At 35.5% G+C, this 21,965-nt stretch overlaps 2 protein-coding genes across 4 annotated transcripts in view; one reads left to right on the forward strand and one right to left on the reverse strand.

Annotated features, from left to right (window-relative positions):
• The window catches only part of itga11b (integrin, alpha 11b), a 45,108-nt gene extending 37,479 nt beyond the window's left edge, over positions 1-7,629 (reverse strand). Inside the window, exons 1-2 of one of the 2 annotated variants that reach the window (XM_039648169.2) lie at positions 7,430-7,629; positions 1,926-2,037 (exon numbers count right to left, since the gene is read on the reverse strand). In XM_039648169.2, the coding sequence (XP_039504103.2) occupies positions 1,926-2,037; positions 7,430-7,478 (161 nt within the window). In that variant the 5' untranslated portion in view covers positions 7,479-7,629. Of the gene's footprint in view, positions 1-1,925; positions 2,038-7,429 lie in introns of those variants that run through there. The other variant, XM_089127840.1, reaches the window with a different exon arrangement.
• A 43-nt stretch (positions 7,630-7,672) lies between these two features.
• Positions 7,673-21,723, forward strand: coro2bb (coronin 2Bb). 2 transcript variants are annotated; one of them, XR_016150734.1, is made up of 14 exons: positions 7,673-7,801; positions 10,130-10,188; positions 12,460-12,660; positions 15,349-15,465; positions 15,692-15,841; positions 16,581-16,745; positions 17,516-17,632; positions 17,732-17,836; positions 18,231-18,327; positions 18,423-18,535; positions 19,516-19,606; positions 19,699-19,832; positions 19,970-21,156; positions 21,526-21,723. XR_016150734.1 is itself a non-coding variant. In XM_039648170.2 (12 exons), exons 1-12 carry the CDS (start codon positions 10,174-10,176, stop codon positions 20,102-20,104), a joined length of 1,440 nt encoding a protein of 479 aa, XP_039504104.2. In that variant the 5' UTR covers positions 10,032-10,173; the 3' UTR covers positions 20,105-21,723. The 2 variants fall into 2 exon arrangements, 1 of the variants encoding a protein (XP_039504104.2); XM_039648170.2 differs by lacking the exon at positions 7,673-7,801 and having other exon boundaries at positions 10,032-10,188; positions 19,970-21,723.
• Positions 21,724-21,965: the final 242 nt, after the last annotated feature.

Genomic DNA, 21,965 nt, shown 5'->3' on the forward strand with positions numbered 1-21,965 from the left:
TCAACTTCTGACTCGACCGATGATGACAAATAAGGTGAAATATATATATATATATATATATATATAAAATTGTGGTACAGAAATTACCCACTTTTTTGGGTTCAATATAAACACATTTTTTATTTGGGATTAAGAATTATTGATTAAATATCTAGGCCTTTGTCAAAAAGAAGAAAAAATTATTAACTTTTGTTTTGCATTATTAACTTTTATGTTGGAAAATGCGTTTTGTTTTTATTTGTTAGTTTTAAATACTACAAAAATACCAGTTTATTTTTACTACAGTGGAAACAATTTCCACCTATGTCAACTTAAAACCATAAATTCAGTTTCTGCCTTAAATTTAAATATAATCAAATTGGCACTACGAGTCATTTCAACTTAAATTATATGAATCTATCTGACTTTAAAAATGGAGTTGAATCTAATGCAACATTAAAAGTTAAAATTTGTTAAAGTAGTGTAAAAACATGCAAAATTGGGTAAGTTACTCTAAAAAAGTAATTAATTACTAGCTGCTAATAAGACAGAGTAATTAGATTAATGTAAAAATATCACATTACTTTCTAGATCCCTAAAACATCGATCAGTTAGAAATGAAATTTCATTTAATTCGTTCAAATGAATTATATAAAATTGCATAGATTATTCTTGAACTGGCTAAAGTATATAAAGGGAGAAATTTACTTTAATAACATTTTAACATTAGCTGTTAAATTTTGATGTTAATTGTAGATTATAGAATTGTTCATTTAATACGACTACATCAGAAAAAACTAATTAAATTGCAGAAAAATTCAATCCCTTAACTGTTTAAATGGAAAAGTAATTAAATTACAGTAATGAATTACTTAGCAACACTGAAACTATGTTGCCATGACTTATTGATCATGATTTTTTACAGCTTTACAAATTTGCATTGTTTGCAAAATTAGCACTAGCCTATACAAAGTGCATTAATGCATCTATAAACATATTTGACTTTCTAAGAATTTAAAGTCATAATATTGAATTTCTTAGAATAAATGTCTACAATTATGATCTGCAATGACTCACTTGCTACCAGATGCATATAACTTATGTCATTGTTCTTCATTGTGAATGGTTTTGTTTATTGCTTCTTTCATTTCCCACGAATCCTTGCAGAAATCAGCAGCTGAAGTACGTGGCGTCCGGAGAAGCATAGTTTGATTTACGTCAGCGAGAGCGATCCATCTTTGGGAGAGTTTCAAGGTCGACTGAGACTGTGTGTTTGCCAGCAGACAGCAGCACGTTGATGTGTGTCTGTGCGCGATCGCATTTCACAACCGTATTTCATCGTGGAAAAAAACATGATGGATGGAGGTATTCATGAAGAAAATGAATTCTGAAGTTCTGCGTTTCTAAATAACATCTTGATTGTTTCTTATAGACAGGAATTAAATGCAACAGACGGGTTCTGGAAGCAAAAACTCCTCATAGGAAAATGTATTTTTAGCGATAACGTATAAAAAGACAAACTCACTGTGAGCAACGAGATTGTTAATCAATGGTATTTGCCTCTGTTGAAGATGTTATCCACATTATTTCAACTTAGTTTTAAAATAATCGTGTTTAACAGCATAATTCACTTTGGAAAACTACATTACCCATGATGCTGTTCAGTAAATTCCACCAATCAGTGAGTTGAACGAGTTAGCTAGTTAGCTCCGCCCACTTCCATGAGGCGCTGTGAATGTCAGTCTTCCTACACCCTCTAAATATTTGAATATATATATATATACATGTTTGCAATGCTTCATGGGAATGTTTTCTCAGGCCTATGAAACTCAAACTGAGTATATAAATTCAAGTTTGCAATCAGGTTTTTATACAGAACTGGTTTTCTCTTTGCTCTATGTGGACTGGCTGACAGAAGAAATATTTCCCTGAACATGAAGTCTTACCATTTCCGCCCACCGGCCTCGTGTTGTTGAACCGTATATCCAAACTGAGCCTCTTTCGAACCCTTGATGATTTTTGCATGTCTTGTGTCAATATTAAAGCAAGTCCGCGGCCCTGAAATAGACAAAAACAGCTTTTTGATTGGATTCAATTCATGTTAAAAATGTTTCATTTGCAGACCTTTCCATAGATTATTATGCAGTGAATAATTCATATCTTGAGCGCAAATGATTCGGGATGCTTTTTATGCTGAGGTTAAAAACCATAAGACTTAGGTTTAAAACAAGAGCAAATATCTGGTAAAGAAAAACTAGTTTTTCCTTTGAATCAAGTGTGTTTTCCTGACCCCATATTTTTTCTTCTTGTTGTTTTAAATATAAACTCACTAATTTTAAAGGTGCATTGCGCAACATTTCATGTTAAAAATAGACGTTTTTCTAACCCATACATGCTGAAACAATCGCCTTATGGGCTGAATGAGCCCTTCTCTGATCACTGATTGCCTCTATAATCCTGTACAGTAAAATAAATACCGGTAAGAGAGATTCGGGACGGATTTGATACTGGGCGTGACGTCATGTTCACGCTCACCTGGCGATGTCTGGCAGGTTTGTGTATTCGCCGCCATTCTCCATATCAGCGAAGACAACTCGAGCGAAACAACTTTAGTCAACTTTCCACAAAAGTAGAAGATGGATTCAAAGAGACCGGCTTGTAGTTCATTTTAAACCCCAACGCAAACTCCGCGTAAAACATGTGTCTAGTGCCAGGCATCGGAATAAGACGAGAGTCAACATCGGGAATCTTACAAAATACAAAGTAATAACTTATATTGTTCATGAACGTGTTTCCATAATAATACAATCATAAGTGGATACAGTAAGCACATAAAACAGTTCAACATGGAGATAGATGGAAACAAAAACCGAAGTTTTCCCCTCACACACACACACACACACACACACACACACACACACACACACACACACACACACACACACACACACACACATAAGTGTGTAATTTACTTGAATTTACTTACTTATTCTCCAATTAATTGCATATGGATTTAAGAATGCTTAGATATTTTTGTAGTGTAATAAATCAAATTAAGATTAAGTCACTGATAAAAGGTTTAAATGATATGCTACTTTTTCTACTATATTCTACCTTTTCTTTTTTCTTCTTTTTTTTTAAGAGACAATTTATCTCACATGGTGCATGATAAAGAGTCAATAAGAGCACATGAAAGCGCGCAGGACGGGAAGATAATGGCTTAATGGATAATCTGCCCTGTGATGGTCTATTCCCATTCCCTCGGGATCTGGATGGACATTCGCAGTGCCTCTGGATTTTATTTAAATGTTTATTGGAGAAGGTCACTTTAATGTGGTATTGTAGAAGTGATGTCACAGTTTAATTTCCTGGGGAAACTTTTCTCCTTATGTGGGGAAAAAAATTCAGTCATATTCCCTCTGTCTGTATTCTCTTTTTCTCAGCAGGATGAAAAGTCATCAGCCTGTTGTGAAGCCGACACATCAAAAATGGAAATATATTTCTCATATTCACAATCTCATAGGTTTGTGTGCAGTGGATAAGACACATGCCTTTGGTGTGAGAGACCCGGGTTCGAATCCACTGTGAGACACCAATGTATCCCTGAGCAAGACACTTAACCCCTAGTTGCTCCAGGCTCTGACATATATAGCAATTGTAAGTCGCTTTGGATAAAAGCGTCAGCTAAATGAATAAATGTAAATACAGGAATGTTCTGGGTTAAATACTCTTTGAGGGTTTAGAGAAGAACTGTGAACCTCTAAAAGTTGGTCTATAATATGTAGAAATGTTATCAGTTAATGGATGTGCATGACATTAGCTCATGAGCTCTCTTTTCTGGCATGGTGTGTTTAGAGCCAATCAACTATGATGTAATGTCATGTGACCTAGGAAGACGTCATGATGGAAGGCATCACATGATCCCAAACCCTTCACTATAGCCACTGTGATGTCAAAGACAGCAGATCAGTTGGCAGCAGTGAAAGCTTAGGGTAAAAACTATTTGTTACCTGACAGTCACCATGCAAATCAGTGAGACATGAATCAATGGGAATTGATGCCATGCACTAAAAAAAAAACTAAAATATAAAATAAAAAATGTCCTATTTAGTCAGAGAGGAAAAGGGCAGGGGCTTGAGTATCACTTGGGCATGTCATGTTTTATTTTATATATTACTTCAGTAACCAAGAAGATTTGTAATAGTTTTAGTTAACAACAGTAACAAAACCCAAAACACTCCTTTAATAACCCATCTCTGGGAATATAAGCCAAATGTTCCTTGTTATTGTGAAACCTGCTGAGATCTGTGGCTAAATTACAGTCACTTTACAATATTAATGACTATAACGAATGTTATGCTCTGGATTCTCGAGAGGATCTGGTGTCAGTCATGCTTCATGTGTGATTCACATGTGTTTTAATTCACACAGTAGCTCTCGGATCATCTCAGGCCTGCATGTTAATCTGTCGCTCTGCTCCAATACTTAGTGAGCAACCTTATTGTGAACTGCATAAAAATACATATATTAGGTCAAATGCAGACATTTAAATTCGATTGAGACAAAAATATCCAGTCGGGTCGCCAGAGCTGGATTATTTATATCACATTTCTTTCAGACCGGTTCTGGCTCAGATGACCAACACTTTGGGCCAGAAATGAACCGAACCAGACATTAAACTCACTGCGTAAGATTCCAGGATGGTAAAGTCTTCACAAGAGGATTCTGGGAAAGCTCTCTTATTTGTGAGTTATTGAACAGGTGGCTCTACTGACTCATCCAAGTCTCTAGATATGGCTCATGTCCCTCATTCAGTGTTTTTCCCACCTGTTTTACTGTCCAACAGGTGAAAATCATCTTGTGTCTGAGCACTTAATAAAGAAACAGCACTTCTCCTCAACAAGACACAACCTGCAAAATGTAGTATTTCTGTCTTGTTTTCAGCACAAATAAGCTAAACATGCTTAGGCATAAACCAGTATACGGTATACAGCAAAATGCCTGAAGATATTAAGTCGGATTAACTGGAACAATATTGAAGGACTCGGAGGTTTTGCTTAAAACAAGAAAAAAAAATATCGTACTGACGAAAAAAGTCTTTATTTCCCTTTTTGTATTTGGAAAGTGTATTTTTCTGACCCCCAATGGCAGACAATTGTTCTTATTTTAAGAAAAACTCACTTAATTTTGTGTTATGAGACAATATGACTTAATATCTTAAAGCCTTTTAGCTCAAGTAAATTTATCTTGATTTTTGAGAATTTTTAGATATTTGTGCAGGAAATCCCAAGTTCGACACACATTTCTTTTCTTTATTTTTTGCAGTGCAGTTAAAGAGAGCATAATTAGGTAACTTATGTATCCCAAAAGTAAATATTTGAAAAGCCGTACCTGAAAGTAGGTTAAAATCTGTCAGACGGACGGATGTTTTGGTACTCGTACTCATAAAATTCGCGTATCCGAACTTCCGCCATAACTCCCGGCCGAGACAGTGTCAGCCAATCAGAGCGCTCTCCGGGAGCTTCGCCATGGCGACGAAAACAACGAGAAACATCCAACATCACCGCACGTTTTTATGTTTTGTATCCCAAAAGTAAATATTTGAAAAGCCGTACCTGAAAGTAGGTTAAAATCTGTCAGACTGACGGATGTTTTGGTACTCGTACTCATAAAATTCGCGTATCCGAACTTCCGCCATAACTCCCGGCCGAGACAGTGTCAGCCAATCAGAGCGCTCTCCGGGAGCTTCGCCATGGCGACGAAAACAACGAGAAACATCCAACATCACCGCACGTTTTTATGTTTTGTATCCCAAAAGTAAATATTTGAAAAGCCGTACCTGAAAGTAGGTTAAAATCTGTCAGACTGACGGATGTTTTGGTACTCGTACTCATAAAATTCGCGTATCCGAACTTCCGCCAGAACTCCCGGCCGAGACAGTGTCAGCCAATCAGAGCGCTCTCCGGGAGCTTCGCCATGGCGACGAAAACAACGAGAAACATCCAACATCACCGCACGTTTTATGTTTTTCATTAACGTTACACAGTGACAACAAAATGCAGTCCTTAAAATCTTTCACATGCTGTTTGGGCTTTAAAGTTGTTCCAGTTGTTATTAATGGGAGTAAGCCAGGAATTGGGTCCTTTTTCCAAAGCATTCCCTGAAAATATCTCGCCTCAGACGTACTTTTTCCACTTTGAGACGTATATTGTTTTTCAATGACAGTGTTTAAGAGCTCAGAGACGCAGGTAAACAGTGTAATAAACCCGTGCCCTCTGCTGGAGACCTCATGCAAACGCAGCGCTAACGGAGAGATGGATTTATGCTTCCCAAACTTTTTATTATTATTGAATGCTGGCAAATGAAGATGGCTTTATTCTTCTCATCAGTACATCTTTTCCTGACTCGCTATAAGCTAATGAAATCAAAGTACAGGCCCTCTTGTGTAGGTCCATTAGATGAGTGAGTGTCTAAGTGGGTCCAGATTGTGTGTTTGATCCTGCTCATAAAAGTCTATCTGGATGTTTTGGTTGAAGGTCACACAGTAATTCCTCCTCCTTTATCAACCTGTCGTTCCCAAAGCAATAAAACTTCCACTTTACTAAACTTGGAGAACAACCCGATAAAACCCACGAGCGACACTCACTAAAATCTACAGTAATGTGTCAAATACTTAATTTCTCAGAATTTAGAAAGTGCAAAACAATTGTGACTGTTTTACATGGTTGTTAGTAAAAATAAGTCTTTAATATCTTGATTTTAGGCAAAAATGAGATTAAATTAAAGAGAATTTGCACACGTATCCACTCACTCGGTTTCGGAAAAAAAATGTCTCAAACTGTGCCAAAACTCAATATAATTTCTCATCAAATTACCTGAGCGGCTCCACATTCATTTTATAACCTCATCCTTTCGCTGGATGACAACTATAGTGACTCATAGTGACTCCCAGGAGAAATAAACATCATATACTTCACAGATTTAGTCTGATTCGTCTCACATATCGCAAAAAGTGCCACAAAACATGCTTTCTTCCTCAGTGTATTTGTCTTGATTTCTATTGTCAACATTGGATCAAAAGCTTTCATCCAATTAATATTGAACAATACCCTTTCTTGTCTTAGGACAACTTTGAACTTTGATCAAATGTTTACTATACTTTAGTACAAGGTAGATTTCCTTGAGAAGCAAAATGCCTTCAGATATTAAGTCTTAAAATGAAATTAATTTATGCGTATCTTAGTGGGGTCATAAAAATACACTTGCTTTCCCCTTTGAATTAAGTTGATTTCTCTGACCCCACTGACAGATATTTGTTCTAAGCATAAATATCATAAGCCATTTAGCTTCTCCAGTATCTTGATTTAAAAATATTTAGATATTTGTACTGTAAAACAAGTTAAAATTTCATATTTTGGAGTGTACACCTGACAATCATAATCTAGCTCACCTGGCAGCAGAGCGCCGATCCACAACAGCAAGATGTACATGTACTCCATAAGTTCATATGTGAATCAGTCAGTGTGTGTGTGTGTGTGTGTGTGTGTGTGCATGAGGTCCTCACAGCGAGAGCACACACTCGGGTCTGAACCTGACTGAACCGCAGCAGAACTACATCTGAGGAGGAGGAGCTGAAAACGGGTCGATCGACCTCAGACTTGCACAGAGAGAGAGAGTTTGGAGCAGGTACCGGTGAACTGTGTTTATTAGACCAGGCTGAGTTTTTACTGCTCTCTCTCTCTCTTTCTCTCCAGATGTTCATCTCTCTGGACTCCACATCTGTCGGGAAACACCACAGAGCCCAACGCACTTCCATAACATGGTAGTTTACACTCTTTAAAGACCTCAAGAAATCAAAATTGTGGCTTTAAGTTCAGTCTCGTGTTGCATGAAGCTTTGTTTCAAATCCATACACTCGATTTCAAGCTAAAACCTCTGGACAAAAACAGTACAGTGATGTAATGTGATCTCTGCACTATAAAAAAGATGATATTCAAAGTATTCAAAACTCATTTTCTTTAGTACAATCAACTTGGATGTTTAAGTCAAAAGTACATGAAACTGAATATTGTTTAATTTATTCAAAAAAAAGTTGAAAATTGCTTAATTTATTTTGACAAGTTACAGAAATGTTGTCATAACCTATTGATCATATCATATTTATCCCTTAATAATACAATTAAATTATACAATTTTCAGAAAACAAGATTTAAGATTGTTTAGATACTGGAAAACAAGACCAAAACACAGAGGAAGAACATTTTCTTCAAAATTTCATGTGCAATTTAGTGTTGCTTGCCATTCGATAATTTTTATGTGAAATTTACTAGTGATTTCTGTAGTTTGTCAAAAGTGGGCGTCGCTCTTCTGGAAACCAAAGTAAACAGAGGAATATCCTGGAAGCTGGTGGGGGATATAACACTATTAAACCACATCAGAGACCGCTGACCTTCATGACTCGTGTGTTTAAGAGACTCCAGACACGAGGAGATCTTTGATACGCTAGAAAAGCAAAGCAGGAGATGATTAACTCTATTGAAATTCTCTTAATACCACAATAATCTTCTAGTTCACAGAAAAAACAACGTTTATATGACAAACCTTCTTCCGTGGAATAAAAAAAGATGGTGTCAAGATCCTAAAAAGGCGCTATAAAAGTATTCAGGAAGAAACAGACCCAAATTTAAGTCATTATTTGTGTTTTTTGTTTTTTCTCCACATTCATTCCTTGGAAAATAACACCATTGAGCTGTTGTGTTCAACAGAAAAAGACAAAATACACATATAGTGCATGTTCTCAATGTCTATAATCAATGTAAAAATATCTACACATCCTTAACAGCCCTTAAAACAAGATAATACAAAACTACAGAGCATATTTATGTTTTGTTTTTACATAATGCACCTTTAAAACATCTACAAATCCTAAAACTAGAAGTATACTTGACAAGCAAAAGATACTCAAGACTCGTCTTCAGAGATACTTGTCTTTTCACTTGTTTTAAGTTTAAACTAAAAACAAATTTAAAGTATACAATTTATATGTTAAATACGTTTTTATTACTTGTTTTAAGTATTAAAAAAAAGAGTTAAAAAAATCTACCAGTGCAGTTAGAAAAAAAACGAACAATTATGTTCAAGAAATATATAATCTTTAAAAATGTGCACTAATATCTAAGTGTTGCGATCTTGTTTTAAAACATGGAAAACATCGTTTTAATTGCAGAGTGTGTATTTTGTTGAAGAACGATTAAGAAATTGGTGCAAAAACCCATGGAAATAATCTGGGATATGGATCGGCAGACGTCAGGCCGCTATAAACCATTAAATATAGACTTTGTGGGAGTGTTTCAACTCGTAATGTTCACAGCCAAAACACGCTTCAGTTAAACCTGCGTCACATTAACCTCAAAACACTTGAAACAACATCAGCCAGAAGTGAAGTCAGTCTGAAGCGTGAGCTCATCCGTTTGTGTGTGTGTGTGTGTGTGTGTGTTTCATCTCACCGCCACACGAGGGCGTCACACCACTTTTATTTGGACATTTACAATTATGCAGATGCTTTAATCCTTGCATTTCAATTAAACATTTATATTCGTATCAGTTCCTGCTTTCCCTGCGAATTTATTACTATTTACTATTATGAAAACTACTATTACTATTATTATGAAGCTGAATGATGAACATACGCTCAAGATATGATGTGAATCTTTCCCAAATTAGGTAAAGTGAGCTCATTGCGTTCAGTTTAACTGGACTGTTCCTGCGCTGACATGACTTCTATTATAATTCTATCATAATACTCAACACGTGGCCTTTACATGCAGGGCTTTCAGGATCATTCAGTTCTACAGATTAATGTTTGGAGACATATTTCATATTGAACTCTGCATTTTACATTCTACCGTAAATGCAAAAGGAAAAACATCTACATTTGGACTTTAGAATGAAGCTTTTTGCGAGATTGAACAAGTGGATTCATCAGTCAAAAACTGCATGTGTTATATAATCACCAGTAGAGAGAGATGCGGGAGGGAGGAGTCGTGTTTCCAGCATGGTGTTGTGTGTGTGTGTGTGTGTGTGTGTTTCAATCACAGCAGCAGATGTGTGTTGTGTGTCATTTACTCTCTCTGTCTTCCTCCTTCATTAGATCAGCAGCAGAAAAGCATTCTGGGACCAAAAGAGCAGATCTTCATGACCAAACTTACGGTAAGAAGACTGACACCTGAGTTTGAATGAAGATGCCGGATATAATCCATCAGGAATTAATACAATTGACAGGGAAATATGGAAATTAATATAAAAAAATGTTTCCAGTTATGCTAGAAATTAGCCACACACACACACACACACACATACACACATTTATATATATACATTTCATACGGTAACTGGAGGAATATTTGATATATGTATATTGTTTTAAACATGCAACTAATATGATAATATCACCAATTAAATTTGTATTTATATAAGCAAATTATATATAATACCTAAGAGAAATATCGAAGAAAGCTTAAAATATTTGACTTTATTTTGTTGTATGCAAAGCAAAATCTTTTTTGTCTTGTTTCGTAGTAAAACATATTAAACTTAACTCAAAAAAAAATATATTTTAATGATTTATCACTACTTTTTTTCTTTTCTCAAATCAACCAAGATAATTAATGTAGTTCAGATAACATAATATTTTGAGTTTCTGTTACAATTTTAATATCAATGAACTCAACAACTTAAGTTACCTCAATAACAGTGTGCCTTTTTCTCTCATTTTAATCGCAGAACTCGCTCATTAGTGTTACATTAATGCTTAAAACAAGTAATTTACCAATGTGGTATGAAAAATAAATTACAATTTTAATATTTTGTAAAAATAAAATGCATCTTATTTAAAGACATTTTACTATATGAGACAAAACTGATTAAAAAGTGTTTTTCACCTTTTTTTTTTCCAGTGAATCTTTTAAAAAAACTGATTATCCAATAAAAACAAGCAACAGGGAATGTGTGTGAATCTTGCAGGAAACACACAACCTTAACTTTCTACATTTCAAGAGCTCTTTAATCACAATCACACACTTGAGTTAAAGTGCGATGGTTAAACGTGCTCGTGTTGTCTTTATATGGAGATATTAATATAATCCTCGTCCGGTCTCGAGCAGAAGCTGCGGATGGATCCCCATTGTGTCTGAATCCCTGAAGATTCGGTTCGAGTTTGTGTGTGTGTGTTTAAGAGCAAAAGAAGGAAACGCACGAGGGCAAAGCAGGAATTGAGCTGAAACAATAGCAAACAATGAAACGCAAACCACAGGATGAGAGGATCAGGATCAGAATCAGTCACTTCACAAATTTGAAGTAGTTAAAGTTCAGATTTTTGAGCTATAGTGACAATAAAACATGTGAGAAACATTCATTCTGTGTTTCTTTTTCATCCTCAAACGCCTGAAGAAGATTATGTAGCTCATCTTTCTCCTGCAAATCCTCCAACTCATTAAATCGAGTTACACAATCCCTGCCGTCAACGCGAACAACGTCACCACTGCTGTCAGAGAGAGAGAGAGAGAGAGAGAGAGAGAGAGAGAGAGAGAGAGAGAGAGAGAGAGAGAGAGAGAGAGAGAGAGAGAGAGAGAGAGAGAGAGAGAAAATAGGTCATGTATTCGCTCTCTGAGTGATTGGTGGCGTTTGAACATGTGGGACGCGTGTTATAAACCTCAGAGACACACAACAGAAACATGCCAGAACTGTTCAGCTGAATGATCGTCATGCGGAGAAATAATAATAATCTCGGATTAATCAATGTGAAAAGTGTGTCACTACTGTACAAATAGATTGTTTGAATATTAAATGTCTGTGTGTTATGTGGGATTATATATATATATATATATATATATATATATATATATATATATATATATATAAATATATAAACAGTCAAACCAAAAACTATTCAAACACCAGATATAATTTTTAATATTTGTTTCCTAGTGTGTGCAGGACACTATAGTTCATTTATGAAAGTGATGAGAGCAAATTAAAGTAAACTGAGACATATTATACACAAATATTCTTCATACAGTGACTAACAATAACATTTATACAAATTTGGGATCAAAAATGAGTCCTCCACTTTGAGCTGATGATGTTTTGCTGAAGGGTGTTTTCTGTAATTGCTAATGCTCTGACCAACATGAAGCATTGCTTGCTCACTGGTTGAGCTAAACTGGTATTATCTAATTGTGTAGTTAAATTTAAGAGATATTCAACATAATTCATGTGTGAGAGTCTAACAGAAGGACGGACAAAACCAGTCAAATATCAACTGAGTTCTGCTTTAGTACCATTTTCAATGTGAAATGTTGAAGGTGTCTGAATACATTTTGGTTTGACTGTATATGTATATATGTGTGTGTGTGATATATTATCAATGCTGCTGGTTTAGTTTGCTAACTGGTGTTTTCTCGCTGTGTTCGTCTTCTATAGATGTCGTGGCACTCGACGTACAGAAACTCAAAGTTCCGGCATGTTTACGGAAAAGTGGGAAGCAGGGAACAGTGTTACGAGGGAATTCCCATCACTCACAGTGTCCATGACAACCACTTCTGTGCTGTTAACCCCAAGTTCCTCGCCGTGGTCACAGAGAGCGCGGGAGGAGGAGCGTTCATCGTTATCCCACTTCACAAGGTAGAGTTCACTGACCAACCACCTGCATACTAAAACTAGTTAAAACAAGCATACTAAAACAAGCTCTGCATACTAAAACTAGTTTTACTAACCAACTGAAGCATAATCATACTGTGCATACTAAAACTAACTAGTTTAACCAACCAAGCAAAGCATACTCATACTGTGCATACTAAAACTCACTAGTTTTACTAACCAACTGAAGCATAATTGTGCTATGCATACTAAAACTAACTAGTTTAACCAACCAAGCAAAGCATAATCGTACTGTGCATACTAAAACTAACTAGTTTTACTAACCAACTGAAGCATAATTGTGCTGTGCATACTTAAACTAACTAGTTTAACCAACCAAGCAAAGCATAATCGTACTGTGCATACTAAAACTAACTAGTTTTACTAACCAACTGAAGCATAATCATACTGTGCATACTAAAACTAACTAGTTTAACCAACCAAGCAAAGCATAATCATGCTGTGCATACTAAAACTAACTAGTTTTACTAGCCAACTGAAGCATAATTGTGCTGTGCATACTAAAACTAACTAGTTTAACCAACCAAGCAAAGCATAATCATGCTGTGCATACTAAAACTAACTAGTTTTACTAGCCAACTGAAGCATAATTGTGCTGTGCATACTAAAACTAACTAGTTTAACCAACCAAGCAAAGCATAATCATACTGTGCATACTAAAACTAACTAGTTTTACTAGCCAACTGAAGCATAATTGAGCTGTGCATACTAAAACTAACTAGTTTAACCAACCAAGCAAAGCATAATCGTACTGTGCATACTAAAACTAACTAGTTTTACTAGCCAACTGAAGCATAATTGTGCTGTGCATACTAAAACTAACTAGTTTAACCAACCAAGCAAAGCATAATCGTACTGTGCATACTAAAACTAACTAGTTTTACTAACCAACTGAAGCATAATCATGCTGTGCATTCTAAAACTAACTAGTTTTACTAACCAACTGAAGCATAATTGTACTTTGCATACTTAAACTAACTAGTTTTACTAGCCAACTGAAGCATAATTGTGCTGTGCATACTAAAACTAACTAGTTTAACCAACCAAGCAAAGCATAATCGTACTGTGCATACTAAAACTAACTAGTTTTACTAACCAACTGAAGCATAATCATACTGTGCATACTAAAACTAACTAGTTTTACTAACCAACTGAAGCATAATCGTACTTTGCATACTAAAACAAACTAGTTTTACTAACCAACTGAAGCATAATCATACTGTGCATTCTAAAACAAACTAGTTTTACTAACCAACTGAAGCATAATCATACTGTGCATTCTAAAACTAACTAGTTTAACCAACCAAGCAAAGCATAATCATACTGTGCATACTAATACTAACTAATTTAACCAACCAAGCAAAGCATAATCAGGCTGTCCATACTAAAATTAACTAGTTTAACCAACCAAGCAAAGCATAATCGTACTGTGAACAACTAAAACTAACTAGTTTTACTAACAAGTGAAGCATAATTGTAATGTGCATACTAACACTAATTAGTTTTACTAACCAACTGAAGCATAATTGTACTGTGCATACTAAAACTAACTAGTTTAACCAACCAGCCAACTAAAGCATTACTGTGCTACGGTTTTGGTCTTAGTACCATCACAGTAATGTTGTTTAACCAGAGATCATGTGCAAATGCACGTAGAGAGACAGTAATCCATCACCGTGTGTGTTCAGACACGTGTGTTTTCCGTGTTTGGAGGATGTATTGATATCAATGTCAGGCTGGGAGAGAGAGATGTGTGAGACATATGTGACTGGTACAGACACACAATCAGTCCTCTGTTAGAGTTCTGATACTAGTTAGTTCAGTCCTCAAGCATACACTAACGTGTTTTATGAAAGTTTAATCAGAAATGTGTTTTATGGAACTAAAGACGGTGTAGTGAACAAAAAGCTTTTATTTTGGCTAATGTGGCTGCTCAGATTTCTGCTGAACCACAATGAATAGTTTGTTTGTAACGCCACATTGTGGTAGAAATAAGAACTGCAGCCAAGAAAATTTTAATTTCGATTTACTAGTATTTACATATGAAAATAAAATTGAGGAAAGTTATACTTTTACTATAGTGTATAAATAGTGTATAATTTTAAGATGGGGGTACACACACACACACACACACACATTATATATACAGTATATATACATATATACTGAATATATACATGCATATATATCAAGCCCTCTTGTACGGCATATACTGTATGTATTTAAAATGTTATTGAGTTTTTGACCAAAGTAATCCATAAAACAAAAGCAAAAAATACTCATAATATTAAAAAAAGAAACACACAGCAAAAAAAATAAAATAAAATAAAATAAAAAAAAACCACACCATTATTTTGATCAAAAGAAAGTAATAAATTATAATGCCTAAATTTGCAGTAATTAAAATGTACATACTGTTATTGAGTAACTTTGGTCTTGACGTAGGTCAGTGTTGTTTAATGTTTATATAAACAATTCCATAAGGATTTAGATTTTTCTGAGAATTAAAACACAAAAATATTCTAATTTTAGCCAGCTAGGTCTTAACTGTCACCAACATACAATACAACTTCTAGAATTCAAATACAAATTCTCATACTTTTCCTGTGTGACAACTTGCCCCGGTCTAAATATGAGCTCATTTTCTCTCAGCCAGGGCGAATAGACCCTCATCACCCAAAGGTGTGTGGCCACCAGGGCAGCGTGATGGACATCAAGTGGAGCCCGTTCATGGACAACATCATCGCGTCCAGCTCTGAGGACTGTACGGTGAGAACTAACAATGCCAATGCAGCCTTGAACAGGGAGAAATATAATAGGAAACACTACGGTAATTCAAAGTGATTTACACAAAAAATGAATTAAAATAATCACAAAATAAAAGCAAGGAAAATTAAAACAGATATAAAAGATGATCCATAGATAAACTTCTCATCTGACATCTAATAATATCTAATAATACTGAAATAAATGTTGCCTTGACTGTGAACCTCAGGTGAGGATCTGGCAGATTCCTGAGGGCGGTCTGAGGAGGAACATGACCGAAGCTCTGATGATCCTGATTGGCCACAGCCGGAGGGCGGGGCTTATCGAGTGGCATCCCTCCTGTAGCGGGATCCTGATCAGCGCCGGCTACGACTGCAAGGTGACCGAGACAGTGTTGGGGGAAACGCATTACAAGTAATCAGATTACTTTTTCAAGTAACTAGTAAAGTAACGCATTACTTTTCAAATTTATAACATAATATCTGAGTTACTTTTCAAATAAGTAACGCAAGTTACTTTGTTTTCCTATTTATTGACTAACAGCTCTCTTGTCCAGAGGTTGTGTGTGGACATGATGGTGATTGTAGTTTTAGACTAAATGTGTGTGTGCATTTACTAATCTCACTTGCACAAAAAACATTTAATATTCCTCAAAATGAATAAAATCAGTGAAACGCAAAATCAGACTATGCAAACCGTTAATCTCTTTATATTGACTACTAAAAATGACTTTATATTTTTAGTTTTTATTTTTGAAGTAAGTGTTGAAAGTTTTGTTTGAGTTGCGCCCTCCACTGGACACACACTTCCATCAGCCTGAGGATTATTAGTTCAATTTTGGTGTGAAAGGGCTTTTACTTTTGCCCAAAAAGTAGCACTTTTTTGTAAAAACAAAACAATCAAGGTGAAAGAAAGTAACGCAAAATTAATGTAACGCATTACTTTTCTTGAAAATTAACAAAGTACCGCAATTAGTTAAGGGAGTAACGCAATATTGTAATGCATTACTTTTCAAAGTAACTTTCCCCAACACTGACCAAGATAACCGGACCTAACCCGCAGAGAACTGAAGGGGTAAATGACTAACAATAGTGATATTTTTGTTGTTGATGTAACAGATTCTGATCTGGAATCTGGAAGAGGGCGTGGCTGTGAAGATGATTGACAGCCATCCAGATGTTGTCCTCTCTATGTCCTTCAACACTGATGGAAGTTTACTGGCCACCAGCTGCAAGGATAAAAAACTGCGGATTATTGATCCACGTTCAGGGAAAGTTCTTCAGGTGAGTGCACACGTCTTATACCAGCACAAGACAATGTTAATAAATGATATATTCATTTAAATATAGTGTACAGTTAAAATATATAATTTAATATAAATATATATAAATAAAAAATATTTATATTTTATTTTAAAATTCTGTATTTTAACTGTATACTATATTTAAATGAAAAAGTTGGTTTAATTAAATACATTTTGTTGAAAATAAATGTTATGTTTGCATTATTCTGATTTGGTGTCACTGAATTACCATACACATTATTGTTTTTATAATAAATATTAAAAATATACAGAATCTATATTTTTATTAAAATAAAGAAAAATTATATATATATATATATATATATATTACAAAATGTTTTATATTTTTATAATTTTTTTATAATTTTATTTCAAAATTGAATTGGCTTATTTAATATTGAAATATTATGAATATTAATGTTATATTATAGTATAAAATATTACTATTATGAATTTTTATTATACTATTTCTAAAAATTCCCATTTAATCAAACACTGTTTCAGGTTTTTCCGAGATATTATTCAAGTAAAAATAAATTACAATAAAATAAATGGAACAAATAAAAACGCAAGCATTTTGATTTTATTTTTTTGCATTTTAAAGAGCACAAAATTTTAAAATAAAATACAAAACTATTTTTTAAAATTAAAAAATTAAACTAATAAATTGATAAACATTTTATTTATTTTAAAGCTTATATTTCAACTCTTCTGTTTGCTTAGTTATATATAATTTGTACATCCAAACAGGAAGCAGACTGTAAAAACACGAGAGTGAACCGCGTGGTGTTTCTGGGTAATCTGAAACGTGTCCTCACCACGGGCGTCTCCAGGTGGAACACCAGACAGATTGCATTATGGGATCAGGTAGGGTCTAAATTGGTGACAGTCATCCGGACACTATCAATGTCTATAGTCCGACTAGAATAAGTCAACAGATTCATCTGGATATGTGTTTATATGTAGGAGGACCTGTCTGCACCCGTCATGGAGGAAGAGATCGATGGGCTGTCGGGAGTCCTCTTCCCGTTCTATGATCCCGACACACACATGATCTATCTGGCCGGGAAGGTAAATATTTTCTTTAAAGGGGTGGTTTAATGACCTTTTCACAAAATGTAAAATATGAGCATATATGTGAAGATTTAGCTCAAAACACCCCACAGATACGTTTATTTAAAGTTGTCTGGTTGATTGGCCCGACGATTTCTGAAACGATCATAATTACTCCTCAATGGATCGAGTCTGTTGTGGGCGGGGTTTGGGCTGGCATCCAGGGCAGGCTAGGGAAACGTAGTTTGTGAGGGAGTGATTATAGTCCGGTGTGCAGTGCCCTCTAGTGGCTCTTAAGGGCACTCCAGCTGGTGACCATTACAGAACTACAATACACTGAGATGCAACATATCTAGCATCTAACAAGCTATCTACACTTGTGATCTGACCGGAGGTGTTGTGGCGTCCACAGGGCGACGGAAACATCCGGTATTACGAGGTCAGTGCTGAGAAGCCGTTCCTGCAGTTGCTGATGGAGTTCAGGTCTCCGGCTCCTCAGAAGGGTCTCGGTGAGTTTCTGATCAACACAGAGCGCCGCCATCCGGTCGAGAATACAATTTTTTCCGCGAGGGTGGAGGTGAACGAGTCTGATGTTTTCATGCAGGTGTGATGCCCAAGCGCGGGGTCGATGTGGGCGAGTGCGAGATCTTCAGGTTTTATAAGCTGGTGACTCTGAAAAATATGGTGGAGCCCATTTCCATGATCGTCCCGCGCAGGGTGAGAGAAGCCAAGATTTATAACATGGGTTCGGCTGTAAAGACAAGCTGAAATGAGACGCTTCTCTGAGTGAAACGGAAATGAGGTCAAGTGGATTTGAACTCTTTCCCCGCCATTGATGGAATTTTCTGTGTGCAAATCAGTGAGTGTGTGTGAGTGTCTATGTGTAATAGAGCCAGACCGATATATATCGGCCGGCCGATATTAGGCATTTTCCATAATATCGGTATCGCCAAATATAATGGCCGATAAATTAATATTTTAAAAATAAAATAAAAACGGACAAAACACGCTTTAATCATCTCTCCTCGGCCTGTTATATTGAAAATGTATGTTTTACAATTTGCAGTATGACGTTATCTATTGCTAAATCATAGACTAGCTAACCACAAAGCTAGCTAATGCCACTATCATCAGTGGAAGAGCGCTAACGTTAACATTAATGAGCTTGGAAACCACAATGAACTTTTTCTGCCTAAATAAAGTAATGATTACTGTATTTATAACTAGCATATCTCTAGTTACAGTCCCTGCATTGTAAAATGCAAGTTATACTTGCGAGGAGTGAACATTTAGACATAGAGAAAAAGTATCAAACGCATCTTGTGCAGAAAAGTTCGCTTTTCTTTTACACGTGTGTGAAATCCAACAATATTTAATTAAAAAAAATAAAAAATATCGGCCGATATATCGGATTTTAAAACCCAAAAATATTTGTATCGTATCGGCCTTCAAAATCCTTTATCGGTCGGGCTCTAATGTGTAAGTTTGTGTGTGAGCGTGTTTTTATAACACAACACTTGTCTGCTATGGACAAAAGCAGAGGCTCTGTTCTTTCTTTGGATATATTGCATGTTCAGGCCATGAAAGTTTTGTGAAAATGGTCAAAAATGCTGGCGGGGAAATAGTTAAAGTCACTGAAACGAAGCCATTACACACTAAAAGTCCTTCTGTGATGTGTGTGTGTGTGTATGCTGCAGTCGGAGTCGTTTCAGGAGGATGTTTTCCCGATGACGGCGGGCTCAGAACCGGCTCTGTCGGCCGAGGAGTGGCTTAGTGGGACCGACCGGGGTGACGTCTATATACACATATATATCTGAGAATAAATGCATAAATAAACATGATCTGAGTTCATTAAAGTATAGATGTGTGTGTTTGTACAGGCCCAGTGCTGATTTCTCTTAAAGAAGCGTATAAACGTCCAAATCCAGCAGGACTCAGAGCATCGAGACGAGACAGACGCACTGTGAAGGGCATCGACCTACTGGAAAACACTTCTCCAAACACTGACAAAGAGGTGTGTCTACAATATGAGACTATTGGGTTGTTTTTCCCAGGAGAAACATCTGTGAACTTCTGTTTGAGCTTTTGATGTCTAGGGGGGAAACGAGATGTCGCTGAGATGACGTGTGTGTGTGTGTGTGTGTTTTGCAGCTGCTGAAGACGGTCTACAGGCAGCAGGACGAGCTGAGGAAACTCAAACATCAACTCGGAGAGAAAGACCAGAGAATCCGGCAGCTGGAGCTGGAGCTCAAGAACCTGAGAAACACGTCCGATAGACCGCTATAAGAGCACACTGAGGAAATAACTGTTTTATTACGATTTTATGGACTTTTTTTTTTTTTTAATTAATTAACGTTATTAAGATGGATGTGATTTTTTTTTTTTTTTTTGAAGTGCTAGTTCTGCCAAAAATGAAATTTCGGTCATTATTATTCAAAGTTTTTGCTTAAAACAAGAAAAAAAATTCGCCAATTAAGCCAGAAAAATTATCTTGTTTCCGTTAAATTAAGATTATTTTTCTTAGCCCAAAAGCATTTTGCTTGTTTTTAACAAAAACTTATTTCGTTTTAATTCCCCCACCTATAAAACAAGATATGATTTCTTTATTTTACTCGTCTAGTAAATGCATCTTTATTAAATCATTTTCAAATAATTGGACTGGAAACAACAGTGTATCCTGGAATCGATGTCTTAGTTTTGCGTACACACTGTAAAAAACTCATACACACTGTAAAAAATATTTTCAAGATTTGTTATCACAACATATTTTCTTTTGTCAAATCAACTTTATAATAATTTATTTAGTTGAGATAACTTATTACTTTGAGTTTCTAATGATTAAATTAATCTCCTTCATTGTATTAACTTACTTTTTCCCGTTCAATCAACTTAAAATTTTAAGGCAACCCAGGTTACTTACTTTTTTAAGTTAAACCAACAATATTTTTTACAGTGTAGTAATCACAAATTTTTTTCTTTTGTCAAATCAACTTAAATAATTTATTTAGTTCAGATAACACATAATTTTGAGTTTCTGATGATTAAATTAATATCCTTCATTGTATTAACTCACTTTTTCCAGGTTACTGACTTTTTTAAGTTAAACCAACAATATTTTTTTACAGTGCAGGTTTAAGATGGCATGTTGGTGAGTAAATGATGAATTTTCAGATTTTGTTGTTCCTTTAAGATCTGTACAGAAAGAACTGTTCCTCTAAAATATGTACAAATGAAGTCTTCAATGTGTCCATTCATAAACATTTGTTATGAAACATATGTATTGTATGCATAACCATGTACAAAATGTATGTTGCTTGAATACAAAAATATTTATTAAAGTCCCCGTGAACCGGAAGTTGCAAACGATTTTTCTCCAGTGCTGTGACGTATTTCCAAGTGAAACGGAATATTGAACAGAGGGCAGGGTTTTACTCTAGCGCTCCTCCTCTCCATCTCTCGCTCATAGCAAACTAACGGTTTGAGGGGAGTGGTTAAGCGTTTCCCCACCCAAACTGTGAAACCTACGTCATCAGAAAAAGAAACCGTTCCAGACCGGAAGTAACTTTTCAGATTTTGATTAAAGATTACTAAGGTAAAACATTTTTTTAATATATATTCACTTGCACGGATTAATTGTTCACCACAAGACTAGTAATATGGGCTAACAAAGTAAATAGGTTCAATTTTGATTTCACGGGGACTTTAAGAAGCAAATGTGCTTACCAGAAGATGGCGCTAGAGGAAAGCACAAACTGCAAAGGCCTTCATGTCAAACTCTCAATCTGATTTACAAACACATGAGATGTTCATGTTCATACTCGATTTTTGCGTTTTGTCTGCGTGTGCATACAGTATATTTGTAAATATGTTTACCCTAGGAAATTAAATATTGCTCAACCGCATAATCATGGAGTCTGTTACTTGGCCTACAAGTTTTCCTCTCTCCACTGATGCGGCAAGGTGTTTTTCGACTATTCTGAAAGCTGATAAGTAAACATGAGTAGTTGTGCAAGCCTGAGATCACATTTCAAATGGTAAACTTAACTAGAATCCACATAAACTACCTAAAAAACAAAACAAATAAATGGAAGTACTAAATCAAGGGTCCACTAATCAAATAAGCATTACATTTCTTCAGTACAAACAG

This window comes from Pimephales promelas, chromosome 25 (assembly GCF_988280905.1).
Source record: "Pimephales promelas chromosome 25, fPimPro1.hap1.1, whole genome shotgun sequence".
In the NCBI taxonomy this organism is placed as follows: Eukaryota; Metazoa; Chordata; class Actinopteri; order Cypriniformes; family Leuciscidae; genus Pimephales; species Pimephales promelas.